Source organism: Danaus plexippus, chromosome Z, assembly GCF_018135715.1.
Source record: "Danaus plexippus chromosome Z, MEX_DaPlex, whole genome shotgun sequence".
Lineage (NCBI taxonomy): Eukaryota > Metazoa > Arthropoda > Insecta > Lepidoptera > Nymphalidae > Danaus > Danaus plexippus.
The window spans coordinates 1011602-1037293 of record NC_083559.1 but is presented as its reverse complement, the minus strand read 5'-3'; the positions used below and the strand labels follow the sequence as shown (position 1 = coordinate 1037293).

At 31.7% G+C, this 25692-nt stretch overlaps 4 protein-coding genes across 5 annotated transcripts; 2 read left to right on the top strand and 2 right to left on the bottom strand.

The window, feature by feature from the left end:
* The first annotated feature begins 887 nt into the window (after window positions 1–887).
* On the top strand, window positions 888–1832 carry LOC116777988 (uncharacterized). The gene is made up of 3 exons (XM_032671822.2): window positions 888–1056; window positions 1396–1571; window positions 1652–1832. The coding sequence occupies exons 1-3, from the start codon at window positions 949–951 to the stop codon at window positions 1719–1721; spliced, it is 354 nt and encodes a 117-aa protein (XP_032527713.2). The 5' UTR covers window positions 888–948; the 3' UTR covers window positions 1722–1832.
* Window positions 1833–2394: 562 nt separating this feature from the next.
* On the bottom strand, window positions 2395–9950 carry LOC116777987 (probable 3',5'-cyclic phosphodiesterase pde-5). The gene is made up of 15 exons (XM_032671820.2): window positions 9695–9950; window positions 9407–9480; window positions 7793–7883; window positions 7549–7671; window positions 7157–7299; window positions 6885–6953; window positions 5796–5951; window positions 5526–5690; window positions 5150–5370; window positions 4792–5076; window positions 4152–4725; window positions 3917–4075; window positions 3608–3789; window positions 3066–3258; window positions 2395–2993 (listed from the first exon to the last, which is right to left on the bottom strand). The coding sequence occupies exons 2-15, from the start codon at window positions 9473–9475 to the stop codon at window positions 2460–2462; spliced, it is 2964 nt and encodes a 987-aa protein (XP_032527711.2). The 5' UTR covers window positions 9476–9480; window positions 9695–9950; the 3' UTR covers window positions 2395–2459.
* A 1769-nt stretch (window positions 9951–11719) lies between these two features.
* LOC116777705 (mitochondrial thiamine pyrophosphate carrier-like) lies at window positions 11720–13632 on the top strand. The gene is made up of 5 exons (XM_032671386.2): window positions 11720–12185; window positions 12363–12454; window positions 12528–12723; window positions 12900–13124; window positions 13230–13632. Exons 1-5 carry the CDS (start codon window positions 11952–11954, stop codon window positions 13437–13439), a joined length of 957 nt encoding a protein of 318 aa, XP_032527277.2. The 5' UTR covers window positions 11720–11951; the 3' UTR covers window positions 13440–13632.
* A 94-nt stretch (window positions 13633–13726) lies between these two features.
* LOC116778048 (potassium/sodium hyperpolarization-activated cyclic nucleotide-gated channel 1-like) lies at window positions 13727–24820 on the bottom strand. Of its 2 annotated transcripts, XM_032671899.2 has the most exons (6): window positions 24387–24720; window positions 23211–24315; window positions 22927–23100; window positions 17295–17353; window positions 14120–14424; window positions 13727–14019 (listed from the first exon to the last, which is right to left on the bottom strand). In XM_032671899.2, the coding sequence occupies exons 1-5, from the start codon at window positions 24647–24649 to the stop codon at window positions 14148–14150; spliced, it is 1878 nt and encodes a 625-aa protein (XP_032527790.1). In that variant the 5' UTR covers window positions 24650–24720; the 3' UTR covers window positions 13727–14019; window positions 14120–14147. The 2 variants fall into 2 exon arrangements, with proteins under 2 accessions (XP_032527790.1, XP_032527789.1); XM_032671898.2 differs by lacking the exons at window positions 13727–14019; window positions 14120–14424; window positions 17295–17353 and adding an exon at window positions 21759–22850 and having other exon boundaries at window positions 24387–24820.
* Between the last annotated feature and the right edge of the window lie 872 nt (window positions 24821–25692).

Genomic DNA, 25692 nt, shown 5'->3' with positions numbered 1-25692 from the left:
CACGTCAAATGTTTGATGTGTAAGCGTTGGTAATATTATTTATAACTTTGTATATAAATTAAAGGATTTTCGTATATCTTTTATATTAAAGTGTGAAGTTTAAAATGTCGGTAATATTGAAAACAGAGTATCTAGCGTTATACAACATAGGGATTATTACCAGGTTCTCAGTCACAAATGTTCGCTCATTAATTATAGATGGATACGTATGAGAAAGTACAAAATCCAAGAGGATATTTGTGCGTCGGCGTCCAGACCAGACAGATTTCTGTTTTCGAGAAGATTTCTGTTTTTGAAGCGAGTTGTGGTAATGGTACTTACAATTCCTCGGGAAACCAACATCCCCAAATGTGAATAAGCGGAATAGTAAAAAGTTTCGTCTCTCTTAACGAATAGCTTATTGCAAGATAAACTAGAAAAGTTTCTATGTAGTGTGCAGTACAAAACTTGTAGTAAACATAAAAGCGGAATAGTAAAAAGTTTCGTCTCTCTCAACGAATAGCTTATTGCATGATAAACTAGAAAAGTTTCTATGTAGTGTGCAGTACAAAACTTGTAGTAAGCATAATGAAATGTCAGTCGTAATCTAAGACAAAATAGTCTTTACATACTTAATTTTATTTTAAAGTTACAAGTAAATGTTACTTTAATAAACATTTTTATGTAATTGAAACCAATCACAGCATTACCTTTGGTTATAATTTTATTTGATCATTTAGAACTACAGGTCTATTTTTAAATAAGTCTATTTATTAGTAACAAAATATCAATATTACTTTTGACGTATCTCAGTAAAGCTGATAATATTTTTTTATATAACATATCACACGTTATCACACGTAACCTAGTGTTATCGTAATTATATATGGAAGCAAATATAAAGGACATATCAAACATTACGTTACATTAATTCAAACATAACGCTAGCCTGTTCTTTATATTACAACAATGCCTTGCTTAAATATTTTCACGAACATCGCCAAGTCCCAAATACCACAAAACCTTGTCTCAAAAATTATCCCGGTTCTCGTGAAGGGTGTGAAAAAACCACCTGAGGTGAGTAAAGTTATGATCCAATGATATCACGTAATTATTTTAGGTTGCAATTTTCTGTTATCATCCATTCCAACAATATTACAATATTTTTAAATATTTTAAATTAAACGAGGTGAAATAATACATTGGCCGTAATTAATAGATTCCCGTCTGATGAGTTGCGTTTATTAAATTTAATATTCAATAAAAATCAATGCGCTTTCGTAATACATTTAAGTATATTTTATTTAAAAAACTTTTATAATAACGTACGCTTTCAAGTGATCTTACTATGAAAAACATATATGCAGTTAAATTAAAAAACAATTCGATTTATCAAAATTATCTATGCTTTTGGAGAAATTCATCTGCGTGGTCAATGCCGATTGCTTCTTGAATATGAAGGAAGACTCGGCAACGCCTGGTATCGTAGCCACGCTGGAATCCATAGGACATTTAGGTCCAGAGGAAAATGACATCATTGTTAAGGAGCTTGCGAAATTCTTTGAAACAGAACTTGGCGTGCAACCCAGCAGGTGAAATGAAATTTGATGTTACCAACAAAAAATCTATTCGTATATTGGTTGATATATAATTTTTGTCCTAATTTTTGCAGGTTCTTCCTAACACTTTACGATCTGGAAAAACATAATGTCGCAATAAACGCAAGCACCGTTAAAGCGTAATAAATAATACTTCATACATTTAAAATAATTTTTATGAAGCAAAAAGCTGAAAAAAAATCAATTTCCCATTGTTATATTGTACTAATAAATAACTGTTTTATATAATTAAAATGTCACCATTTTTTTTTCTACAAAAATTCAAACTTATCATCTTCATATTAAACATGGAGTATCATGAATAGCGAAACAAACTATTTGTTTATGCCATCAAATTATAGCAACAACGGATGTTATATTTATATTTTATGTCATAAAATAAATTAAAATTATAACATATATTTTTTTATATATAACCCGACATGTACAAGTAGCAACTTTCATAGAAAATAATTCTGGATTTCACGTTAATGAAAACATATAATACATCTATTAGCGACACCAAAATATATAGACCTAAAAAAAAGAAATAAGTACGAAGAATTTTGAAGCTTTAATACCAGTACAATTACTGGGTTGGACTTCCGGTGGCTCACATCTTATATAGCGAGTCAATATTCACGAAATACCTTGGAAAAAAATTTGTTCATATGCAAAATATCTGAAGATTAATCTATAATCATTATTGCACTAGTACATAAAAAAGGACTTTGATGTTTATGTCCACTATGGCGTATAAAATAATTTTATTTGTCAGTCGAATTATTAACATTGCTTTTTTTAACACAAATTAAAATCGTATACAGGCAGAGATTTATTGTGCGGAAACAATCAAATAAACAGTTGCGTCATCGCTTACACCTAATTCTCTACATTACTAAGTAATGCTCTCCCGATCTCTACTTTTAAATTTTTATTAGATCTCGTCACTACACCGTCTTCGTCGATTAAGTTACCGTGTACATCCTTCCAAATTTTTATTTTTTTCGTCTCTGCAATTTTTAATTCCTGATCTTCCTCCCAAGACACGGAATCAGATTTAATACATTTCCACCCGCCGGTTATTTTGCTATTTATTTCTTCGATATTGTTATCATCTTCCTCTTTTTGCAGTTCATCTAGATCTGCAAGAACGCTTGAACTAACTTGTAGTTTATCAAATTCGGTGTACGTCTCTTCGCGTTCTTCGTCTTCGTCTAATTCTGCATCCGAGATAACTTCTAAAGTGTCCTCCCTAGAATCCTCGTCTTTATCAGAATCGTCAATCTTTTTGGTAACTTTTGATTTCCAATTATTAAGATTTTTAAAAGCCATTAAATACATAGGCTTAGTCTTTGGGAGTATTTTACACAAAATAGTGTAGCAAGGTATGCAGATTTGACTCAAAAAACCGACCTGAAATTACGATTTTTTTTAAATATTTAAATTTGAACTGAAATATTTATTATGTTATATAATTAATATAACCTGACTGGCCGGTTGTTCTTCTGGCTTATTCCGATCCATCATAGGTATGGGAGTTTTACCGGCTTCCCTTTCTTTGTCTCCCTGTTCGTAAAACTCTTTGAAGATCACCTTTACGGTTTTTATCTGTATATCCCACGGTTTAGCGGAAGCAGACAAATCGGCTGCTGTCATCGAAATCGCCATCCCTAAGTCTCTATTTAAATATTACAAATTAATAATCTTCTATAATTAATATTCACTATTTGTCTTTTATTTTAAAATAGCAATCGCGCAGAAAAACATTTCGCAAATTTCGCACTTGATATTAATAGATAAGTATTTGTGAAAAAACAAAGTTGCTTTTAAATTCAAAAATTCAAATAATAAAATTATTTAAAGAAGCGCTGAATGTTTTATTATTCATAAATTTAAGAAAAGCCAGCAACTTTAACCCAACCGCTAATTATCATATATTTTATTTAAAAAAAAATGTCCAGTTTTTAATTGCTTTAATTATTAAACACATTTCGCCAATCCGTCATATTTTTTGTTTATTCATATACCTGTGACTAGGAATATTCCAATTGAAATGAGGACGTTTGGAATCCATATTATGAATTTCTTGTAATTTAGCTAAGTTAGGAAAGAACGCAGCGAGATCCGTTGCTAATATACAATTCCTTATGTAGCCTAGAATGTCTTTGTACTCCTGACTGGACAAATGTGAGAATATATTGTGACCATCCTGAAATAAAGTCGGCTGTCACGATTGAAGGAATAATTATCTAAATAGTCACATAACCTTGCTAAAATCATAAGGAATAACTTGAACCTTCAGTATTAGTTGAATCTGTGACAAAATCAGCGATTACCTGTTGCAAAATTGTTACAGTTATGTTGAAATGATGATGTTCCAACGGCGATGTAGTATACATAGCGGCCAGTGGAGACGCTATTTCATTTAAATATTTGTTGGTGTAACCTCTATGATCTAAATCATGACATAAACATGCGACAAATAATGCCAATCTCTGTGAAAAATATCATATAATGACATACAAAAAATTTACATTAAATTAAAATTGTAAATCAACTCAAATACTTTACCATTTTGTAGTCAAGGCATTTCCTGTGGTCCTTCTTAATGATGACGTACATAGCGTGAGCCACGGACCACCCGTGATCAAAATTGTGATATGGTACTGCCCTATAGTTCTTTTTGACGGTTAGAATGAATCTAGTTATCGTCATGAAATCGAACTTTGACAGCTCAAAAAGATCATCAAACATGGTGATAACGGCTTTGCATTTCTGAATGTCACCCAATTTGTAAGGATCGAAATAGAAATTTGTCAATGAATTCACATCTTCCTCTCTATCTTCATTGCTCTCGAGAACTCTCCGCACTTCGTCTTCTTTACACGTATTATGATAGCTAAGCACCTCCAAAGCGACCCTATATCTTTGCTCTTTTCTCATGATTTTGTCATATAGCCTTGCATGGTGTAAAGCGAGCCCAAAAAACGTTGAAAATATTTCAAATGCAACTTCATCCTCGCGATCAAAGTTGTCGGCGTTGATTTTATTCACCATTTGCACCACACCTATAACCTTTCCTTGTACTTTAACTGGCATACAAAGTATACTATTTGTGGTATAACCAGTAACCTCATCAACATCCCTGGAAATCAAGTAATAATTAATTTTATATAACCGATAAAAACAACGATGTAGATATAAAATAAACCTGTTAAATCTATAGTCCGAATATGCATCTGGTATGTTCATAGTTTCGCCGGATAAGGCGACGTGACCAGCTATACCGCGGTCGATGGGCATTCTGATTTCTTTTTTCTCCACGTCACGCCCTTGTCCCGGTTCAAATTTTAAATCAAACACAGTTGATACTAGCTCATTATTTCTATGGTCCACCAGAAAAAGAGAAGCTCGATCGGCGCTAACCAATTTCTGGGCGAATTCCAATATTTTTTTTACAAGTTGTTCAAGTGACACCATTTCTTCAAAAATAGCCCTAAACATTTGTAACAATAAGAATCAAATTACAATAAAACAATAAATATCATTCAATATTCAACGAAACTCACTTAACAACGTCTAACAGAAAATCAGTCATATTACGTTCGCGCATTTTGTCAAGACATAGGTTACAATATTGTAAGATGAGACTTCCCCACACAATATAGTTAGAACTCAAATGTTCGTCTCCGTCATCAAATTCCTTTTTTGTGCGCCACATCTCTATAACATATCCAGTCTTGCCACTTGCCGTCAATATTGGTTGATACAGAACATATTTAGCTTCGTCCTGCAAAATGTTATAGACCAAAATTAAGCCGGTTTGTAATCTATATTTTACATAACATTGCTTCATGATAAGGTCCAGTCAGTTAAGAACAGTCAGTTGTATCAATTAAGAACAATTAATCTTCTAAACAGATAGATCGCTACAAAATGACTAACCAAATTTTTTATTCCGAAAGCCTCGAGTAAAGTTTCACACATTCTCGGAAAATTCACCGTATTCTCTCTTGATAGACGTAAACATGTCCCATCTTTCGCAACGCGGAGGACGTTTTCGATTTTATTTAAATCCACACGACGTAACTGCTTAGATATAAGCTGGCTCTGTTAAATCAATAATATATAAAAAAAATATGACCTAAACATATCCTCGAATTAAACACTATAAGTATAAAAAAGCACAATTCTCTTCTATTACAGTACACTTACTTGGTCTGCTACAAAATATTGGACAAAACTGTCGTGATCTGGAAATAACTTGTAAACTCTGTAGGCATCCATTTCAATTGTCATAGTAATTAGACGTACTATATCTATGATAACAGAATGTTCATTCTTATCCCTTTTCAAATCCTTGAAAAGTTCCTGCAAAGAGTAACATTGTTTTGTGGTTTGATATCTCATCAGCAACCAACGGTTGACTAACTTGGAACATAAACTTATATCCCGGAAGAACGTTCTTGAGCATTCATAATGGCGCGAAGCAATAAAGCGTGGGAGAATTGTTTCATACAGAGTTATGAATTAGAAAAAAAATTAAATCGCGCTTGATAATCTCACATGAGATTAACGTTATGTAAATGCACATGCACACAATGCACACTATGTTAATAAAAAGATGGCTTATGTATTAATGTGGCTAAAATTTCTTAGAATACGTCTTAAATTCTGGCTGTTTGTATACTTATTTGTTTAATTGAATATTATTTTTTAATATCATTATCTATTGATAAGTTTTCACACACCTTTTTTAATAATTAACGTAAATTTGTATACTCTTTGTTATCTTTTCCCTATTATAAATTAAATTATTATTCGTATTAGTTTGTACATATGTGATTTCGTATTTTCTACAGAATTTCCGTAACGATATTAATGTCAACAAAATGGTTATAAATTATTTTATTCAAAATAAATACATATTTGTAAATTAATGTAATGTAATTTCCTGTTATAAACACAAAGTTAGAGAAGCTAGTTTACGCGTCTATGATTAAAAAATTAATGACTCTCAAATAATTTAAAATCTTCTAACGTCTTATAGCCAATAATCGAATTAATAATAATATTTGATCTTAAATACTTATATACATATATATATAAGTGAGAATTATTAAATGAAAATATTCTTTACTTGATAGAAAGATCGAAGACGTTCCTATTGTTATTTTTCTATTACTTTGTTTCAAACAGAATTTATTTATAGCTTTCCGACTCTGAACGTCCGTAATACATATATTGAATAAAATAGAATGGTTGTGCAATATCCGGACTTGATAAAAATTTAAATCAACTCACCAGGAATATATTTTTATTAGATATTTTCTCTTTAAGTCTACCGCTGTGACAGGATGCCTTTCCTGATTCCTAAAATGAAAGAATCATATCATTTCCTTACATTTTTATGATAAAGAATATATATAGATTTGTTTCCTTAGTTTATTTTTTTATTTAGCAATAGTTTTAAAATTTCTCATTCCGGATATTTTACGTGAATATTTTTAAGGACTAAAAATAAGGATTCGCGGTAGCTTTTTGTTATTAAAATCAATAAATACATTTTTACTTACGGAATGCTTATGTTTCTTTATGGCTAACCATCTTTCCAGTTGGTTTATGGAAACGCTATTCATGATGTAGGACTCCAAAGACATCCTATTCTGATCCAGATATACAACCACATTGGCATCCAAACCCTCGGGAGTTGATCGCTCTGATTAAAAACTTATATTCTATATACTTGAGCGGACGCTCGATACATCTAACAGTCCATTAAAAGCCGTAACCAGACAATACTCATTTCAAAATGTTTGGTGAGACCGGGTCTAATTTACGATATATTAACGAATACAATATTGTACAATATTCTGTCGTTTCAAATTGAATACATTTTCAATCAAAAATAGCAACGTTCTGGTCTTTGTTTCATATAAGCTTGATGTTATATAAGCATATACATTACCACTCAGAGATGTTTCATCCAGCATCCGTGATTTTTTTAATTCATCCCTTAAACATCGCCGTTCCGTGTTGGAATATTCAGAACCGGAGTTTTTAAAAATATCCGAGGACTTCTTTTCTTTGTCTGTCAATTGATATTATAATTGATTTACACGTCCATTAACAATAATATTCAGAAAAAAAAAATCTTTTAAGATACGTCTCATACGTTGAAAACAAACAAAACACAAGATACAATACATTACTTTCTGTAGATAATATTGTTTTAGTAATCTGACGCGAAGGTTTTGGTATATTAGACCTCGGCGGTCGCATCGCCCGTCTATTCGGTTCTGTCTGGAAGCAAAAATATCTTTTAATAACTTCTTCAGGAATAACACTTGTTTAACATTGGTTTGTGACTTCGTCCCCGTAGAATTCTGAAGTACACTCAAAGGATATAAAGTGTGTTGGAACAGTGTATATCGTAGCTAACCGGCTGCGAGATTTAAATCACGTTACTTCACACACAACATAACTATAATGTCTTAAGCCTAAGATAACTAACTAACTATACTGAATTTCAGGACTGCTTATAGACTATTCTTATTGTGATTTCCATGCTGCATTTCTATTTTGTCTTCAAAATCCGTTAAGTATTTCATGCGTGGGGGAATAACGAACACCAAAATATAACACATCTCCGCAGAAACCTGACAAATATTCACAAATCATCTTTTAAAACTCATAAAACTATAAGGCTTCATTGATAAAGTGGTATTCAAAGCGTCCCTGGTTTGAGGCACGCATTTTATCCATTACACCCAGTCCTCGATGCTATATTCAGCGAGCGCTGTTTGTCTAGCCTCTATTTGACGGTCATTTTAAGTGTCGGATATTAATTTTATATTGTAATTAATTACATTTCATATTCTGATCACGGCGCATTTATATCGAGTCGCATTATAAACAATAAGTAATAACATGTCTTACTTTTAAGCCCGATTTGTTACTAGATTTATTCTACAATGTGTTTGATGTATTATAAATCATACGTTATATATATATATATATATATATATATATATATATATATATATATATATATATATATATATATATGTGTGTGTGTGTATTCATTTTATATTCACCAACACATAAGCAAGTCAAAATGTAATTATATAATAATTTCGTTTGTTCATTTATATGGGACATCAAATCTCTTTGTTATTAATATACAGAACATTCAGTGAATAAAATTCGGATATATGGTTTAAAGCTTTTTGTTGAAAATAGTTATGTGTTTTTGATCAAATTATATATTGAATAAATTTTTTATGATGCCGTCTGAATGGCGGTGTGATTAAAATTTAATAAAACAATTTGAAGAAATTCGAGTATTACAAATGCTGAGTTGAATTGAAAAAGGCTGTCATTAAAAAGATTTTGCTATCTTTTAATGGCAGGAGATTTCGCAACTATAGAAATAGAATTCGCATCAAAAAGCAAATGAAGAAAAAATTTTGTCAACAGAAAAAAAGTATTTTATTCAATATACAAATGTATATGTTGTTTTTCGAAACGAAATTTTATTATCTGTACTCCTTTATACGTGAACGTAACATGCACTTTACGTCAAATGCAAAAACCCTGTTCTTATTCTCTAAATGTTAACTAACAAAAATATTCTGCATACGTTATCAACAACACATTCGTTTCAATGTGAGCTGCGGTCACGTTATTATGAATTTTTTTCATAGCTACATAATTCATATAACGAATGATCACTACAAAGGCTTCACGTTTATATTTCCATGTTTAAAACGTGGTTTTCTTATAAATTTAAGTTATATAAGTTATATATCAACGTAAACACTCACCTTCTTTACGTTTTGTCCGTCAGAACCCCTTGTCTCTTCATTATATATAGGGCTTTGCTTCCCAGCCATTCCACCTGAAATCAATCATACGTACTGTCAAATAAAATAAATTTCAATCTCCTTATTTTCCGTCGGTGTTATTTACGTATGCTTGTTATATATCAACACAAAATCTGCAAAGATAAGCAAAACATGGAACACTGGTCACTAACATTTTCGTGTTATAATAAATATTATTAAACTATCACAAACTACTGTAATATAATTAAAATATTTAGTTTTACTCACTCGATGTTTTGTTATGAATACAGCGTTCAATTTATCGCGACCGGACAATATTGATAAAAAACTAAAGTAAAACCGTCTCATCGACTCGCTGATAAAGTATGACCAAACGCTTCTGTGTCAATCGTATCGTAATATGTACCCGTTAAATAACTTCGCCTATATACGAGACTTGAATGTATGTAATTTTTATAACTTAACCGACGTGCTACGCGTCAGGTGGACGGTATCATAAACAATAAGTTCGCTGGGCGACGATCAAAGCCACAAAATCAATTTACATTAACTTAGTCACGGTCGCCAGTTATCAAAACTTATTAAGGACTAACCGAATTTCGTAACAGCTAGCTATAAACCTTAATCATCATAAGCATTATAATACCACTAGATATGCCTCCTAAAATATTTTAAAGCGGCTCGTAAGTGCTATTGCTGGTAAAGATATAAATACATATTATAGCACAGTCAAATTAATATCAATAGCGAATTTAATGGGTAAATGTTTATTTGTGTTTCAAGGATATTATGAATTCGCCCACAATCTTTTTGCATTATTGGTTAGGAAGAATAACATAATACAATACTAGTCAAATATTACATAATACTAAATATACAGTAAAACAGTAAAGACTCTTCTGTACTCTAAGAAAAAAGAGAAACAAAATAAACGCATTCAGAATAGTCTCTATTTTTCGTGTTATTCCCACTTTTCTGTACAGCAAAATGCACAGCACGGCACAACAGGCGGCATTGGATTCTAAGTTCCACCTTGTACAGGTGCTGTTAGGATATGATTGCTTGTGTTATCACCTACATAAGTTTGCGAGAAGAGAGGCCTCTCTGCTACTAACATTATGATGGGCCGAAGAATCAACCGTGGTGAAGTGGGCCTGGTCGGCAATGAGGTCTCGCTGTCATTAGTCATACAAAAGATGCTTCCGAGCTAAACCGTTTGGGCCACATGATTTTATTTTGCGAGCAAATAATTGCAACAAAGAAGATTGTGGAACGGATCAAGGAAAGTATTGCTGCCGCTGATGTGCTCAGTCTCGGGATGAAGGATACTGATGGAGGAACGTGATGAATACCTTGCCCAAAATAAATGCCTGTGACCATGGAAAATGAAACATGACTATGTCACACTAAGTCCATATAAATTATGAAAAATATTTTTAATAAAAAAAAAAATTTATATTCTGTAATTTTACCTATCCTTATAGAAATGTGATTGAATCGATGAGACAATTCTACGTTTTATATAAAACGTATATATATTTTTCATAATCTTAAAGAAAAACCTTGAATTTCAAAATTATATAGTTCGTCACGATCTAATCTATTAATATCACAATTGAAGTAAGTTTAATAATACATATTTAATTTTAAAAAAAATTCAATAGCATATAAAATTTTGAACTCAATGCAAAACTTGTGACAGAGAATATAAAAAATACATTCAATCCACGGTACAACACCAACGCTGATCTGTGAAGTACACACTTTGTAAATATTTATTAAAGGTAAATCTGGAATATACGGATTTTTGATGTAAAGGCAAGAATATAATACCTCCATATATTGACATGTGATCCTGTATATACATAGTTCCATCATCAGCAATATATTTTTTTATTGTGTATCAAGTAAAAATACGTATCTTTGACCCAAATTTTTATTAAACTTACTAAAATTTATTAATTGATTATAATTAATTACAAAAAAATTGTTATCGAATAGATTTTCATACGTTATTCCCAGAAATTTTTAGTACAGTAAGCACCATTTAAATCGCTGAACCGTAATAAACTTTTCATAAACAATATGTTTCCAGTGTTGCCACTCTATTAAAAAAGATCAATTAAAATAATATATAAAATGGAATATACTGAAAATAAAACATTTGTTTAAAGTACTGTCTTTTAATTTTAAAAATGAGATATCAATTTTAAATATTATTTAAAATGATTTTCAATAATCGTACTCCTAAAATTATTGTCTTGGCAATGTTGTAGATTGAAGTTTGTAAGGCAAACGTTTTAAATGAGTTTTTCATAAAATTGAAATACATATAACGAAACGCGGAAATGGATTAGAAACTCTTCGTTTAACAATGAAACAATTTATTCTGAACGTCTCTCTATCTAGTTGTCTTAATATTATTTGATAGTTTGCCAAACTGTTGAGGTTAAACTTGGACCCTTTTTAGTAATTGTTATTTTGGTCTTTGGCTTGTTAACTTATTGATAATGCAGTTTAAATTATGGTCGGATACCGTCACGATGATAATCTCACTCCAAATCAAAAGTTGATTGCCGGTTGCATCTCGGGCGTAGTCACTAGGTTCCTAACACAGCCTCTGGATGTGTTGAAAGTGAGAACTCAGTTACAGGGTAAAATCTCTCGCAAGAAAAGGCTGAGTGTATTTGCGACTTTTAAAAAAATACTCTACGAGGAAAGCATTTTAGCGTTTTGGCACGGACATAATCTTGGACAGGTGTAGTAGAAATAACACTAAAATCTATTACATTAATAAACATTAGTAATCAACGTTCAGTTGATATATTTGTATTGCTCTACAATAATATAATGAGCTTGGAATAATTTTTTTTTAACCTATAATAATAAATTATAAATATTAACAAAAATTACGATATATTTTTTTTAACTACAGATGCATTCGGTTCTGTCCACGTCAAGCCAATTCTACGTTTATGAAGTAACAACGAAATATGTATTCAGTTCCACAGTTAACTCTGAATATAAGTGAGTATATTGTCGGTGACCTGTCTTGTTATCTTTTCGATCACTTTAATGATAAAATTTTGGAATTGTCCAGAACGCTCCTGGAATTCATGTGTGGTATTTGCGCGGGTTGCTGTAGCGCGACCCTGGTAGCTCCAATAGAGGTGATACGTGTGAGGCAAATGTTGATTCAAGAACAGTACAGAGGATTTATAAATGGAGCCAAGGCAGTGTATAATTCGGGAGGAGTACTGGCTTTCTATGAGGGCTGGACTGCCGGGGTTCTCATGGTAAAAGAAAATTAACGTCATAATGGCAGAAGGTTCCCAATTATGTCAATCCAATGTCCATAGATCAGTATATAAATTTTATGTGTCACATCTTGTATTAAAATGAAAGGGCTTGATATATATCCATGGTATATTGTGGCAAAACATATTGCATGTTATTTTCATTCGTATTTCAGCTTGGCCCTCAAGTTGGGATAACATTCTCCGTATTTAGTTTCATGCAACCACTATTATTGAACTACATGTATGATTGCAACGGGGACTGCCTCCATAAAAAGGGGAATGCACATACAGCCCAAGATTTGTTACTAGCCACTACTATTGCTGGTGGAATGTCAGGATTCGTGTCAAAAGTCATGTGCTATCCTCTAGATTTAGCAAAACGAAGGTTACAAATCGCGGTTGGTGTTCTACTGATTTTATATTTTCGTGATTTAAATGCATAGTGAATTGTATTGTGATAATGTGCACTCGGAAGGTATAATCAAGTGGATTAATGCTTTCAGAGTCACAGAGAAAACGCCAAATTCTACACCCCTACCACTTCGAGAGACTTAGTGAAATGCACCAAGCTAGTGCAGTGCGTAAGGGACACCGTGAGGAGGGAAGGTTTCCTAGGTCTATACCGCGGTCTGTCGGTAACCATATATAAAGCTCAAATAACCAACATCCTTACGTTTACAACTTATGAATTTGTGTGTTATCTTATAAGGTAAAATATAAACCTTGCAGACTTTTTGAACACCGCTAACAACTAAGTTATTTAGTATATATAGTGTTTCTCCTCGAAAGTAATTTGTACATTATCCCGTCGTCTTAAGATATTGTTTTGCTTTATTAGTAAAATTTATAGAACACGTTGTATTGATATGCTTTGTTGTTTCAAAATAAATCCATTTGAAATGAATTCCTGACACATATCTGTTTGTTTTTATGTTATTATTTTAAATGAGGGGATCCGTGGAGGATGTTTTTTAAATAATTGAAATGATACGTCATAGGGTCATGTAAAAACTTCCGCTCTCTTTATTTTCTTTGGCGCTTATATACAAAGGTAACTATACAAACAAATACACGGTTTGGTGTTCGACGAACATGACAGTATAACATTTAGAACATTCAATTGATACAAAACTTGCATAGACAACGGAGGACTTGTTGTCCGATACTATGAAAAACATTGACTAGGCTGTTGCTTGAACTATTATCTGAATTTCATTTGAAAAGTGCTGTGAATCTTGCGATCTGTGTGTGGACGTCGATTCATATATAAAGGTAGATAACAACTAATTGTACCTGGAAATATAATTATACCGTTATGACAGCAAACATTTCAATAATAAAAACACGTAACGGATCGAATTCAACGAAACATTTAAATGATTTCGTCGTTTACCTTAATCTAAAGCTTTAAAGCCATACAATCAGTGCCAGCCGTGCGACAGCGACTCTCCTTCCCAACCGTGATGCTCCTCGTGATGAACGGGCACAAACACTTGCTTCTCCACTTCGACCTTCTTGATGACGGGCACCGGCACGTGTTGGATCACGGGCACCGGCACGTGCTTGTATACAGGCACCTCCTTGATAACAGGCACCTCTTTGACCACAGGCACGTGAACAGGGTAAGGAACCTTTGATACGTGGTGGTGGTGGATGGTGTGCACCTTGTAGGGAACGTGGATCGTCACGTGTTTGCTGCTAAAAATAAAGAAACAGGACGTTATTCTTCCAACAAAAGCATCATCATGATATAGTGTGTAAAATGAAGTGATAAAACGTTTTACGGTTGATTACGCGCATTCGAGAAACAATCTCACGACCACTTAGTACGGCATTACAAAAGCGATCGCCGGTCCCATGAGATTGCTTCAAATTATACGAACCAACTCAATGTTTATCAGAAAATCGTGCATTTCCCTGTTAGCGGTGAAAGCGATGCAGTGCCTCGTAGATTTACATGATCATGTTTAGTGTTTTATTATTTATTAAAACGCTGTAAAGTTGATATTTCCGCTAATTGGAAGCAAAACCTAGTGTGTGTCTATCACTTTCTTTTTCCCCAAAAAATTACCTCATATTTGGTACACAGCTTCGCAACCCCGGATACATGGTCATATTTTTAAGATATTAATCCTTACACAATATATCTTGCAAATTGTTACGCACAAACAACATCAGAACGGTTCATTATTATTTAATAACAGTCTCCACAGTATGTTCCAAATACCATAGCAAGTAGTAACGGCCTCGTGATAGCAATTTCGATTTCAAACGAGACTACGATTAAGTTTTATGAATACTTTTATTGGAATATTTATTTTGTCTTCAATCAAATCAATAATTGTGATAGGAATCGGTGTGATATTTTTAAAGATTATTAACATACAACTTAAGACTGAGCAGAAATTTTTAAATGCGCTCATTTATATTTTATTCAAATAAAACTAACGAGTCATGATAGTAGTTGTTTCTCCCCATAACACGAAAATTGTTTTGGAATGTTTTCATGCATTTATATTAAATTTAAATTATAAGTCTCCGAGAATCCTCGAGAGCAATTTATCCCACGCGACGGCTGTTCCGTATATTTTTAAAATACTTCATCCTTGCAGTAAACGACAATTTAATAATTGTTAGGTATGTTGTTACAATTTCAAAATTCACATATTTTTATACCTATTTCTTATTTTAGGAACATCGTCTCAAGTTCAGGACAGAACAGTTTTTAGCTTACGCAATTTATATGTGTGTTCACGGATCCCCGATGTTATAAATCTACAATCCAACTGTTTTACGAAAGTAGTCCAATTAAACATATTTATGTAATGATATATCCGCCTCTTTTTTTTAAATATTTCATCGACTTGGACATGTGATCGCTTACAGCAACGTGTGAAAGTACAGCTTCGTTTTAAAACTATCACTTAAAAAAAAAAATACATCATTTTAAAAATCTCCACGCAATCAAATTATTAAATTTTATAATTATATACTTTTAAAATAGTTTCAGTTGAGGCCTCGATATTGTTATTGCGCAAACTATTAAATACCTTCTATAAATATTGTACCGTTTTATATTTTACGTTTACGAAGCTGAAGCTATGAGAACAATTGAAAATTAAACCTTATAAATAGACTAATAGAATCTCTTGCATAAACTCCGGCGTCATACGTATGAATGAACGAAATCAGGAGCAAAAGCTAGATATAAATCTGCCAAACAATACACACTAATTAAAGAGAAGCAAAACACACCAGAACCAAAACACGCCAGGCGTAATGATGTGTACTGTTGTCTATTTCAAGCCTTTTAGACCGCGTAACACATACACTAATTGTATGATTTTATTAAAGTCATATTTATGTTTGAAAAATAACAGTCTGCTTCATTTATAATAATATATTTAAGGTTGCATCATCGTTGTGCAATGGAAGAGAGCTATTGGAAGCTTTCACCGGGAACACCGATTACTAGTAATTACATCTATTTAAGAAATTAAGTTTCAAACAAGATACAGATTCAATATAATGTAACAGAATAAACAGATATTTATTCATATGTAAACTTTATATCTCTTCCGAATAAATAAACCTACTTGTTCACGTCAACAAATATCAAAAAATAATTTTTATTTACATCTAATAAATTATCACACGTAAAAGGAAAATGTCTCAAACAAATCATACGATAAAATCACGTATGAACTACGTTTAAAACCTATTTCTATGACTATCGAAGTTTTCAAACGTGCTCGTTAAGATCACTTGTATGGTTACAATCGAATATTTAAATTCATTAATTACCAATAATACGTTATTGCTGAAGTATGTCTGGTCCGAAAACTGTATTTATGTGCTATAAATCACATTACACACTATGTTATGTAAAAACTTAATGCCACGGAGTATTTAACTCAATAAGACCTCTTTAATGTCGTTGCCTGATACGCGTGTAACTCATCATGTGAAATTAAGTCTACGTCTTGCGCCTCAACGGAATTGGTGCTTCATTTTGTAATATTTACTAAATTATAAACTCATAAAAATATATATATATATTACACGACAATTTACATATTATTATGTGTACGTAGGATTTTCAGATCTTTTCAAAAAGGAGGACCAATATTTTTATCCGATCGTTGCACGAATCATTATTTTACTTTCCCTATTCCATGCGGAAGTATAGCGTATACATTGTTATTCTCACTGTCTGTTAGCTCGAAACGTTACCGTCATAGATATTTAGAGAAGTGGGATATCGATATTTTTAAATAATTCTATCAAACACTAATGGTACTCGATACGAAAACCACTAAAAATCAGTTTAGTTTTATTTACAGTTGTGATTCGTTAGTCATTATCATTTATGAATGAACAAAAATACATAAATCGTTTAATTACTGTAATAAAATAAAAAATGATTTTAATAACACAAATAACACACGAATGGCGTGGACGAATGTTTTTTTTAAAACATAGAGCCTATTTATCACAATAAGGTTCAGACTAAAATATTCAAACATTGAAACTGACATCTAATAAGGTAATTAATAATAATTACTTACTGCCCATAACCTCCCGGCGTTGGTACGGCGACCACGGCGGCTACCATCAAGGCGAAGAACTGTTAAAGAAATAATAAAATACAATATAATATCCAAATTATCGAATATAGTATTTATTTGTAAGACACTCACGGTGAGTTTCGCGTACATCTTGCTTGGTTGGCTGGACTGATTCACTGAAACACTTAGTCTGCTGAGACTTGCTTGCTTTCTACTTACTCATATCCTTCATCAAGCTTATATACACCATTCTTGTGTCCAATAATTACATAATCTTTCCCCCAGGTTCCCTACAAGCCTGAATTATCCGGCCACTTTTGAAAGGTGACACACAAATAGCGTTTTGTTATAGAAAGGCTACCATTGAAATTGGTGGGGCATTCGCTGGTGGGGTAAATCGTCGGTTAATCTAAATGTACGCGATGTGTATTTTGTATACTCCGTCTAAAGTGTATCAGTTGCAAGGCCTGTGACAGACGTATTGTGTTTGTTATTAGTCTACGACCGTGTTCATTTGAAATCATACGTTGTCTTAGAAAAAACGCCTTCAAGATAAGCACTTCAAAATTACATTATTTTATTAATATATTATAGTCAATTAAATATATACTGTTGTTCTACTGCGTGATTAAAAAACGTCTAATAATCATGTAAATTATATCACTTTAATAGGCTTTATGTAAGTATTATAAGATATTAGTTACTGATAATATTATCGTTTGACATCTCCACATTACTTAACCGTTGTTTTGCTAAGCGAAAAAGTTTATTGCCATGCGATAACCGCTCGTCTGACCGTTACATTTACAACATAACAATGTAACTATTAGTTTAATATAAGCGATTTATGATTGATTGATAACTATGTTTTATCTATATTTATATATTAGAAAAAGGAAAAATATACATTTACGTCAATACGAAGCTATAAAAAAGTTACAGAATTCACGTTAAACTGTAAATAAACGTGATTGTAAATACGAAATCGTCTTTAAAATTAAAGTTCAACAGAGGCTTTATATAAAACAGGAAGAAAGCTCTCGTATTGGCCAACTAAAGGCCACCTTCCTCGAGATTACAGGCCGGAGATATTTCATGGAAACTTCACGCAGCCTCTTACTCAATATCATAAGTTGTTACTAAATACAACGATATATATACGTTTCTAGAATGTTAATATATACAATAAATTTGAGTTTTTTTTTCTATACATGCTGTATGTTTGCCCAAAAAAATTTAAATAAAAATACTTTAAGTACATTAATTGATAATTAGCGATTACAATTAACTGTTGGTAGTATTAGCTTGAGATCACTTTGATATAAATAAAATTTAAAAAATCTATTTAAAAAAATATTATTATTAAATACTCTGTAATAATTTTTTGGTGTTCCCGTGTCTATACTTATAAGTTTATATTCTGATAGGACCATTGCTTCGAGTATATTTTCATAAAATTAAAAAAAAAAAGTACTAGTCACCAATCAAATATACAAAAGGAGCTATAAACAAAATAGCTCTCGAAAAAATATAAGCACATTACTAATTTAATACTCTGTTACATATTATGACTGAATAATGTAACTTTTAATTTTATTTCACAGATATAAAATGTGATATAGTGAAATAAATGTCCAATAGTCCATAGACTAATGATTAATAACACATACCCATATGTATATAAAACAAGATAATAAGAAACTGTATTCAAGTTCTATACTAAAAACTAAAAAGATTTTTTTAATTTACTTTTATTTTGCACGCACACTTTTATTTCGTCGTTCAGTACGCTTACCGCACGTTCGCATCAGACTACATACGGAGCGTAAAAAGTTTTTCATTGAGAAACGGGAAACGCTTCCTATGCAGTGTGATAATGCACACCTGTGCTAAGCGTACGGACTCTACATCAATCAAATCGGAACACACTTACACTTTCACACATATTACATGTAAGAGTTTAGAATGTTATTAATTTATAAATATTTATTAACAAATTAAAATAACATATCATTATTATATATATATTGATAAATTTCTCTCATATGATAATCATTAATTGATCGTGTTATCTTACATCTCAAATATATCTTTCATTCACCATTCACTTCTAAAATTTAATGAATATCAGATTTCGTCCTCTGAGAACTGGGTTTTTGTTTATGCTCTACGTATTAAGTATTATATCGAGCCGTTCCGTGTTATGTAACATTATTTCAGCATAATTCACTCTAATAACCGCTGCATGTGATACCTTGGTGTGTACGAAACAGATCTCAAATGATACCATATATTGCTTGCAATTTCGTAATAAAATATGTTAATACCATAACATAATTACATTGAAAATTTTAATTAATTGCAACTTATGAAAATGTAATTTCTGCGGGAAAATGAATTATAATAATTGCAACTTTTTAAAAATTAAACAAAATTGTTATTCTCATAAAATGATTTCATAATTAAAATGTATGTTATAATTACGATTTTGGTGATATAAATACATTCAAAATGGCGAATGATGAATGGCGTTGTAATTTAATTTAAAAAAAAAAACAACCATAACAACTTTCCGTCGCTAATGTGACGTTCAAGAAAACGTTGAGTGAAATTGAATAGCATGGTGTTCATAGCAAAACTATTGTCATTTGTTTTATATGAAACTAGTTTCGACTTCCGACTTCACTTGACTTCCCGGAACGAAAGTGTAATATAAATGTTTTATGACTGATAAAGGAACATTAAATTATGTAATATCGTTCAATTTTATACAGACACACCGTATCTACTCAAACCTGAATAATGAATATATAATGCGATACATTGTGATTATGATTTTTATTTTTAATTGCAAATTTTTTTTTTTTTTTTGATGGGCAACATTTTCAATGAAACAGCCTGACATAAAAGGAAAAAAACAGAACAAATAAAAGACTGTCCTTGCTATGGACAGGGTTGTATTGGTTAAATAAAATTATATCATCAAACAGAACACCCATTACATCCGATGAAGATATTAATATGTTTATTGGCTGAATAATGTCTGTCCATCAGCTTAAAATATATAGCTATCTTTATCGAAAGATCGCTCTCTTGTTTTCACGTTTTACTTTTACTTTTATATAAATATATATAATACAGTATGATAAAATTGAAAACGGATTTATTACAAATTAAAAATAAAAAAAAACGTTAAAAACAGGTTCATTTGAGACAGTTTCAATAAAAAATGCATACACTTCGAAACTTTTACTAACTACGTGTACAGACATAGCATGGTTTATATAATATAAAGCTTGCCGCGGTATTTACTAATAACTTAAGTAGGAAACGAGTACATAAAGCAAGCTTGAGGTTTTCTACGTTCCGATCTCATATAAAGTACATACATTAAAAAATTTTAAATTAAATAAACTTTGTAATAAATTATCAAATGATTTGTCAAGTTACTGTCGCTGTTCCAAATCATCAACTAGATATTTCACTACTTCAACGTTCTATGACTACTACGAGTTACGAATATTCATTTCTCAATCCGAAACCAACGTTTGGACGATAATGTGATACGATTTATTAATGAAAAACTTTAAACGCTCCGTAAGTAGTTGACGATGATGACTAATAGTAAGCATACCTACTTTAAGTAGTAGAAATAATTTGTATTTTTTGTGCTTCTAGGTGATGGTAAAAATATAACTAGGATCTTCTTAAATAATAATAATTAAATAAACGCCTTTATTCCATTCGACAAAATATTAAACGATTCCAGTGCGAATGAGGATATTGTTTTTGCACGGATGCAGGGCAAATTATAAAAAAAATCGATTAAAAATAAATTATCTGATATCGATATTATTGCGAACAAGTTTCAAATCATTCTACACTAAAGAATCTTATAACAGGACATACGCGGTAAGTTATAACTAATTCTAGATTTATCGGATATGTATACAAATAAGATTAGTATTCTAAATGTGAGTATTGTTTGCACGTGATATACACTATGCATTACGGGCTAGTGAAAAGGTGCTAAAATCGTATCTGGTCTTGCCATCACATACGTCTAACAGCGAGAAATTTCAAAGCAAAGCTATACATTAAACTATTAAATCAATTATCTAACTGTTTCTTTAATGTAAACAAGTTTTGTCAGCGATGAAATAACATCACTTCTCCGTTATGTTCTTCCTCGGAAAAAAAAACTGAAGTTGTTCCTATTGATGCAATGTGGGTCAAGAGACCATTATGTAAGCTGCTTTACTTGATACTTAAGTTGTAAAGCGACTTGGATACACGGAGGAAACGAGTTACGCACAACGGAGATATATAATTAGGGGTGTTTTATTCAACAAATTAAATATCGTTACAACCTATAATGTTAATTCTTAATAAAAATAAAGTATTCATATATTTTCAGAATGACTTTTGGGTTTGTCTTTTTTTTTTAATAAAAACCACGGTGAATTAATGTTTTATTTATATTTTTTTTTTCTTAGAAATAAAAGATTTGGTTCTGAACACTAATAACAATAACAAACAAAAAAACAAATAGTTTCTACGGATTATAGTTTTTCAAATTAATCACAAATATTATAATACATAAAAATATGAACTAATGTTTATTTTAACAGCTCGAATAATCACCGTAACAGCCGTAATCGACTAAGATAAACAAAAAATAAACTATCAGCTGTTAAATGGATTATGCAAACTCATAACTATATTATGCACATCACTGGTTAATATACAGAAAAGATTTCACTGTTTTGTCGCAACACTACACTATGGAGAATGACAATTAAACTTAAAAGAAAAAAGTGATTCGCATTCACGGAGCACGTTAGCGGAATTTACGCAGCGTTTATAAAACAATACTGTTTTACTGGCCTGGATTCGTAAGAATTGAGCAAACTTCAGACCACTCCGATTCTACAATTCAGTCACGTCATCGGCATGCGTCGCCAGCGAGACCGCAGTAATTATTAAAACTGACTACCTCGTTACCGAAACATACAATTAATAACTATGACAAAATTCTTTCAATTAATATCCACAAACTAATTAATAAAAGTTAAGGAGACAGACGACGATACTGTTTTAGTTTGTGCGAGACATTACCGGATGGAAAATTTTACATTTATAGCCATAGGTGTTGAGTGGAGCTTATATGGAGATGCACTCGAAACCCTGAGACTTTGTGAAAAACCAGGAAAACAAAATCACAGACGACAATTATATTTTAATATGTTTTAATGTTTAGAAAATTTCATCACTTACTTCCTCTCATCTTTCCGTTTAAATATTATAAATAAATTGTTTACTAAATGTCAGACCCACTGAACAGTTTCGAAATCTGTTGAGTGGGAAGTCGACGAAAGAAATTACACGCATTTTATATACCACGTACATTTAATATGTCTCCACAATATTCGGCTGTTCGTTAGTTTTCGAGTCCTGCGACTTATATTTAGAAGTTAATCTATTTTTCATATCAGTGAAAAGTTCAACGTGATCCCTCATAAGATGTCTAAATAGAAACTTATCTAAGAATAATATCTAAAAATAAATAAACCCATATACAAAGGCTGTTCATTACATAGAAGTTATGTGATGAATGACAGAGCCAACTCACCTTACTGGGGGTAAGGGCAACTACGGACGACATTCTCAATTCTCTATCTGTGACTAAGGACAACTCACAGAAATAGTCTCCGTCTATAAGATGACCTTTCTCTTCGTTGTTTATAGAATATACACCGAGCACACCTACGTCAATAATAATGAGACCATCGCTATGAACGGACGCCTAAAAAGTTTAGTATGCATTTCGAGTGAGCATTTCTTTTGAATAAACATTAAGTAACATTATGATATAAACTAAACTAAACTAATTCAATCAGTTGAATTTAGTCTTACTTGAGCAACAAGATCTCCTTGCATGTAATGTTCTTCTTGTAGCAACAGCGCTATGTTCTGAATCAAGAAAGAAGGCCATTCAGCAAAATATGGTATTTTTATTATCAAATGCGTATAAGAACTCAAAGAAATATCCTTTCGTAGACTCTGTGGTAAATTCTTATAGAGTCCGTTCACTGCTTCCGTGATTGAAAGCCTTGTCATGTTAAATTCGTAGTACTTTCGCACTTTCCTTGCAAAACTGTCAGGTAATTGTCGCCATTTGATCAAATTCGAAGTTTCCTCCACAGTCATGACTAATTGATTTTCTGGAAAATACAATCTACCGACGCAAACATAACATTCGATGAGACTCCACATATAGAATACCATTGCTACTAGGTACGCGAATAACGAAGCTATCTTGTCCAAAAAATATATACGAGGTTTGAGACTGAAACTAAATAGCAAAAAAGATTTGCATATCCTAGCAAATTCCACGCAGATAAGCATTGCATTTGATAACGGCTTATCTTCGCCGTGCTTAAGCCTGAAAATTGTAAGGAAATATGACCTTTCATCTGTATTACCAGTAGCTATAATAGTAAGAAGGTTAATGGTGTCAGATATATTCATGATTATAAGCATAGTGGCCAAACCGAATACAAAAATACGAAGGAATTTGAAGAAATAGGTTGCCGTAAAGGATGACCTCTGTCTGTTCCAGTATCGAGTGACATCAAATAGTTTGTACAAACGAAATATACTCAGAATTTCCAATGTGGCTACAAATTTGTTAGCTTTGCACGCAGAACAATTGATATTACGACCGTACCTCAAAAACAGTAAACATTGCAAAGGCAGCGATGACACAACGTGTGCGAATAGCTTAGTTGACGCGTAGTGGATTAAAACTTTTTTTGAGTTTAGGACAATTTTCCTCGATTCATAGTTAATGTAGCCGGTTCTCGAAGTGACATAAATATCTAGGAAGATAATAAATTCAAGAATGACAGCGATAAAATAAACCGACCAGTCGAATTCACCGTAAATATTTGAAGTGCTGTGAAAAAACAGTGCCATGTTTAAAACTACAACGAATAACATGATGATGTCCCATACATGTCTGGAAGGAAGGAAACGTTAGTTAGGAGCTAGTTCTATTCAAACAAAAACATACTTAATTAAGAACTTTACCTAAACTTGCTAAGTGGATGTATCGTCGATCTGTATAAACGGAACTGCTTCAGTCGGTCCATTCTCACGGCATGCGAACTGCCGTAGAATAATCTAACTCTCGGATCGTTATGTGAAAGGAGAAAAAGATCATGCCACCATCGTTTGAAACTTGCCACCCAATTGGTGCCCCGTAAACTAATCTCTAATACATCTTTTTCGGTGACAATAAGACAGACATGGTCGTGATAGGACGCTTGAAAATCATTCCAAAATCGAGACATTTTTATATATTTTCAACCGAATTGAAATAATTCACCTACTTCCTAGAACAATAATGGACGTATTGTAATGAACTTACTACAATTGTCTTGTCATTATAGTTTATGATACTTTCTCTAGGTGGCCGGTACGTCGTTCTAAAACAATACACAAAAACCTTATTTATGTATACTCAATAGTAAAATTGAGCAAATTGTGTAAATACGGTTACTTTTTTATAAATAAAATATTTTTAATATGAAATATTTTTACTATAAGTCAAATGTTCTTACTATTATATACAAAGCATCCAACTAAAACTGGCAAATATATTAAAATTGCTTAAAAAGTTGGGTGCCACTTTCAACCATAAGATATAAGGATTTTCATGTAGCCTATTCTTTATTGTTCCACTATACCATAATAATAAATATAGTTCATATTTTGAATATTATCAACCTTTTACTAATAAACCTAAAACATTTTTCCATTAATTTAATAAAGGATCTCAATACTTATTCAAAATTATATCCAGATCCATACCAATTACCATCGACAAGGTGATCACAATTCGACACAGTGTTATAAATTACACACCTTATAGGCGATTCTTGTGCAAAAATTTAATCATTAAACGATATCTTTTACAGCCACATATACAATTCCAACCAAAGACTACGAATCAAGCCTAAATTGCATCATAAACATCTTTCTTCTGTCTACAAATTTTATGAAACGAAAAATAAAATAATAGTGACATACGAGCCATAGAAGCATTATATTATTAGTATCATTTATAAAATATATAGTACATTCATACAAAATATAGTTTATAGTTTAATGCGAACATTTATGATATTTTACAGACATAATATTTAAAACGCCTACTATGTCACTTAGGAACTTTAATTAATAAGCTGTCATTACAGCCTTAAGAGAAAAATAAAAGATAGCAAAGAGTTGAAGTAAAACTTGTGATTTCATACTAAAAATTTATTTTATTTTCTTTTTTTACTTTATTTTAGTATTCCCTCGAATAGTAGATATTTAATTTGATACCATTCCA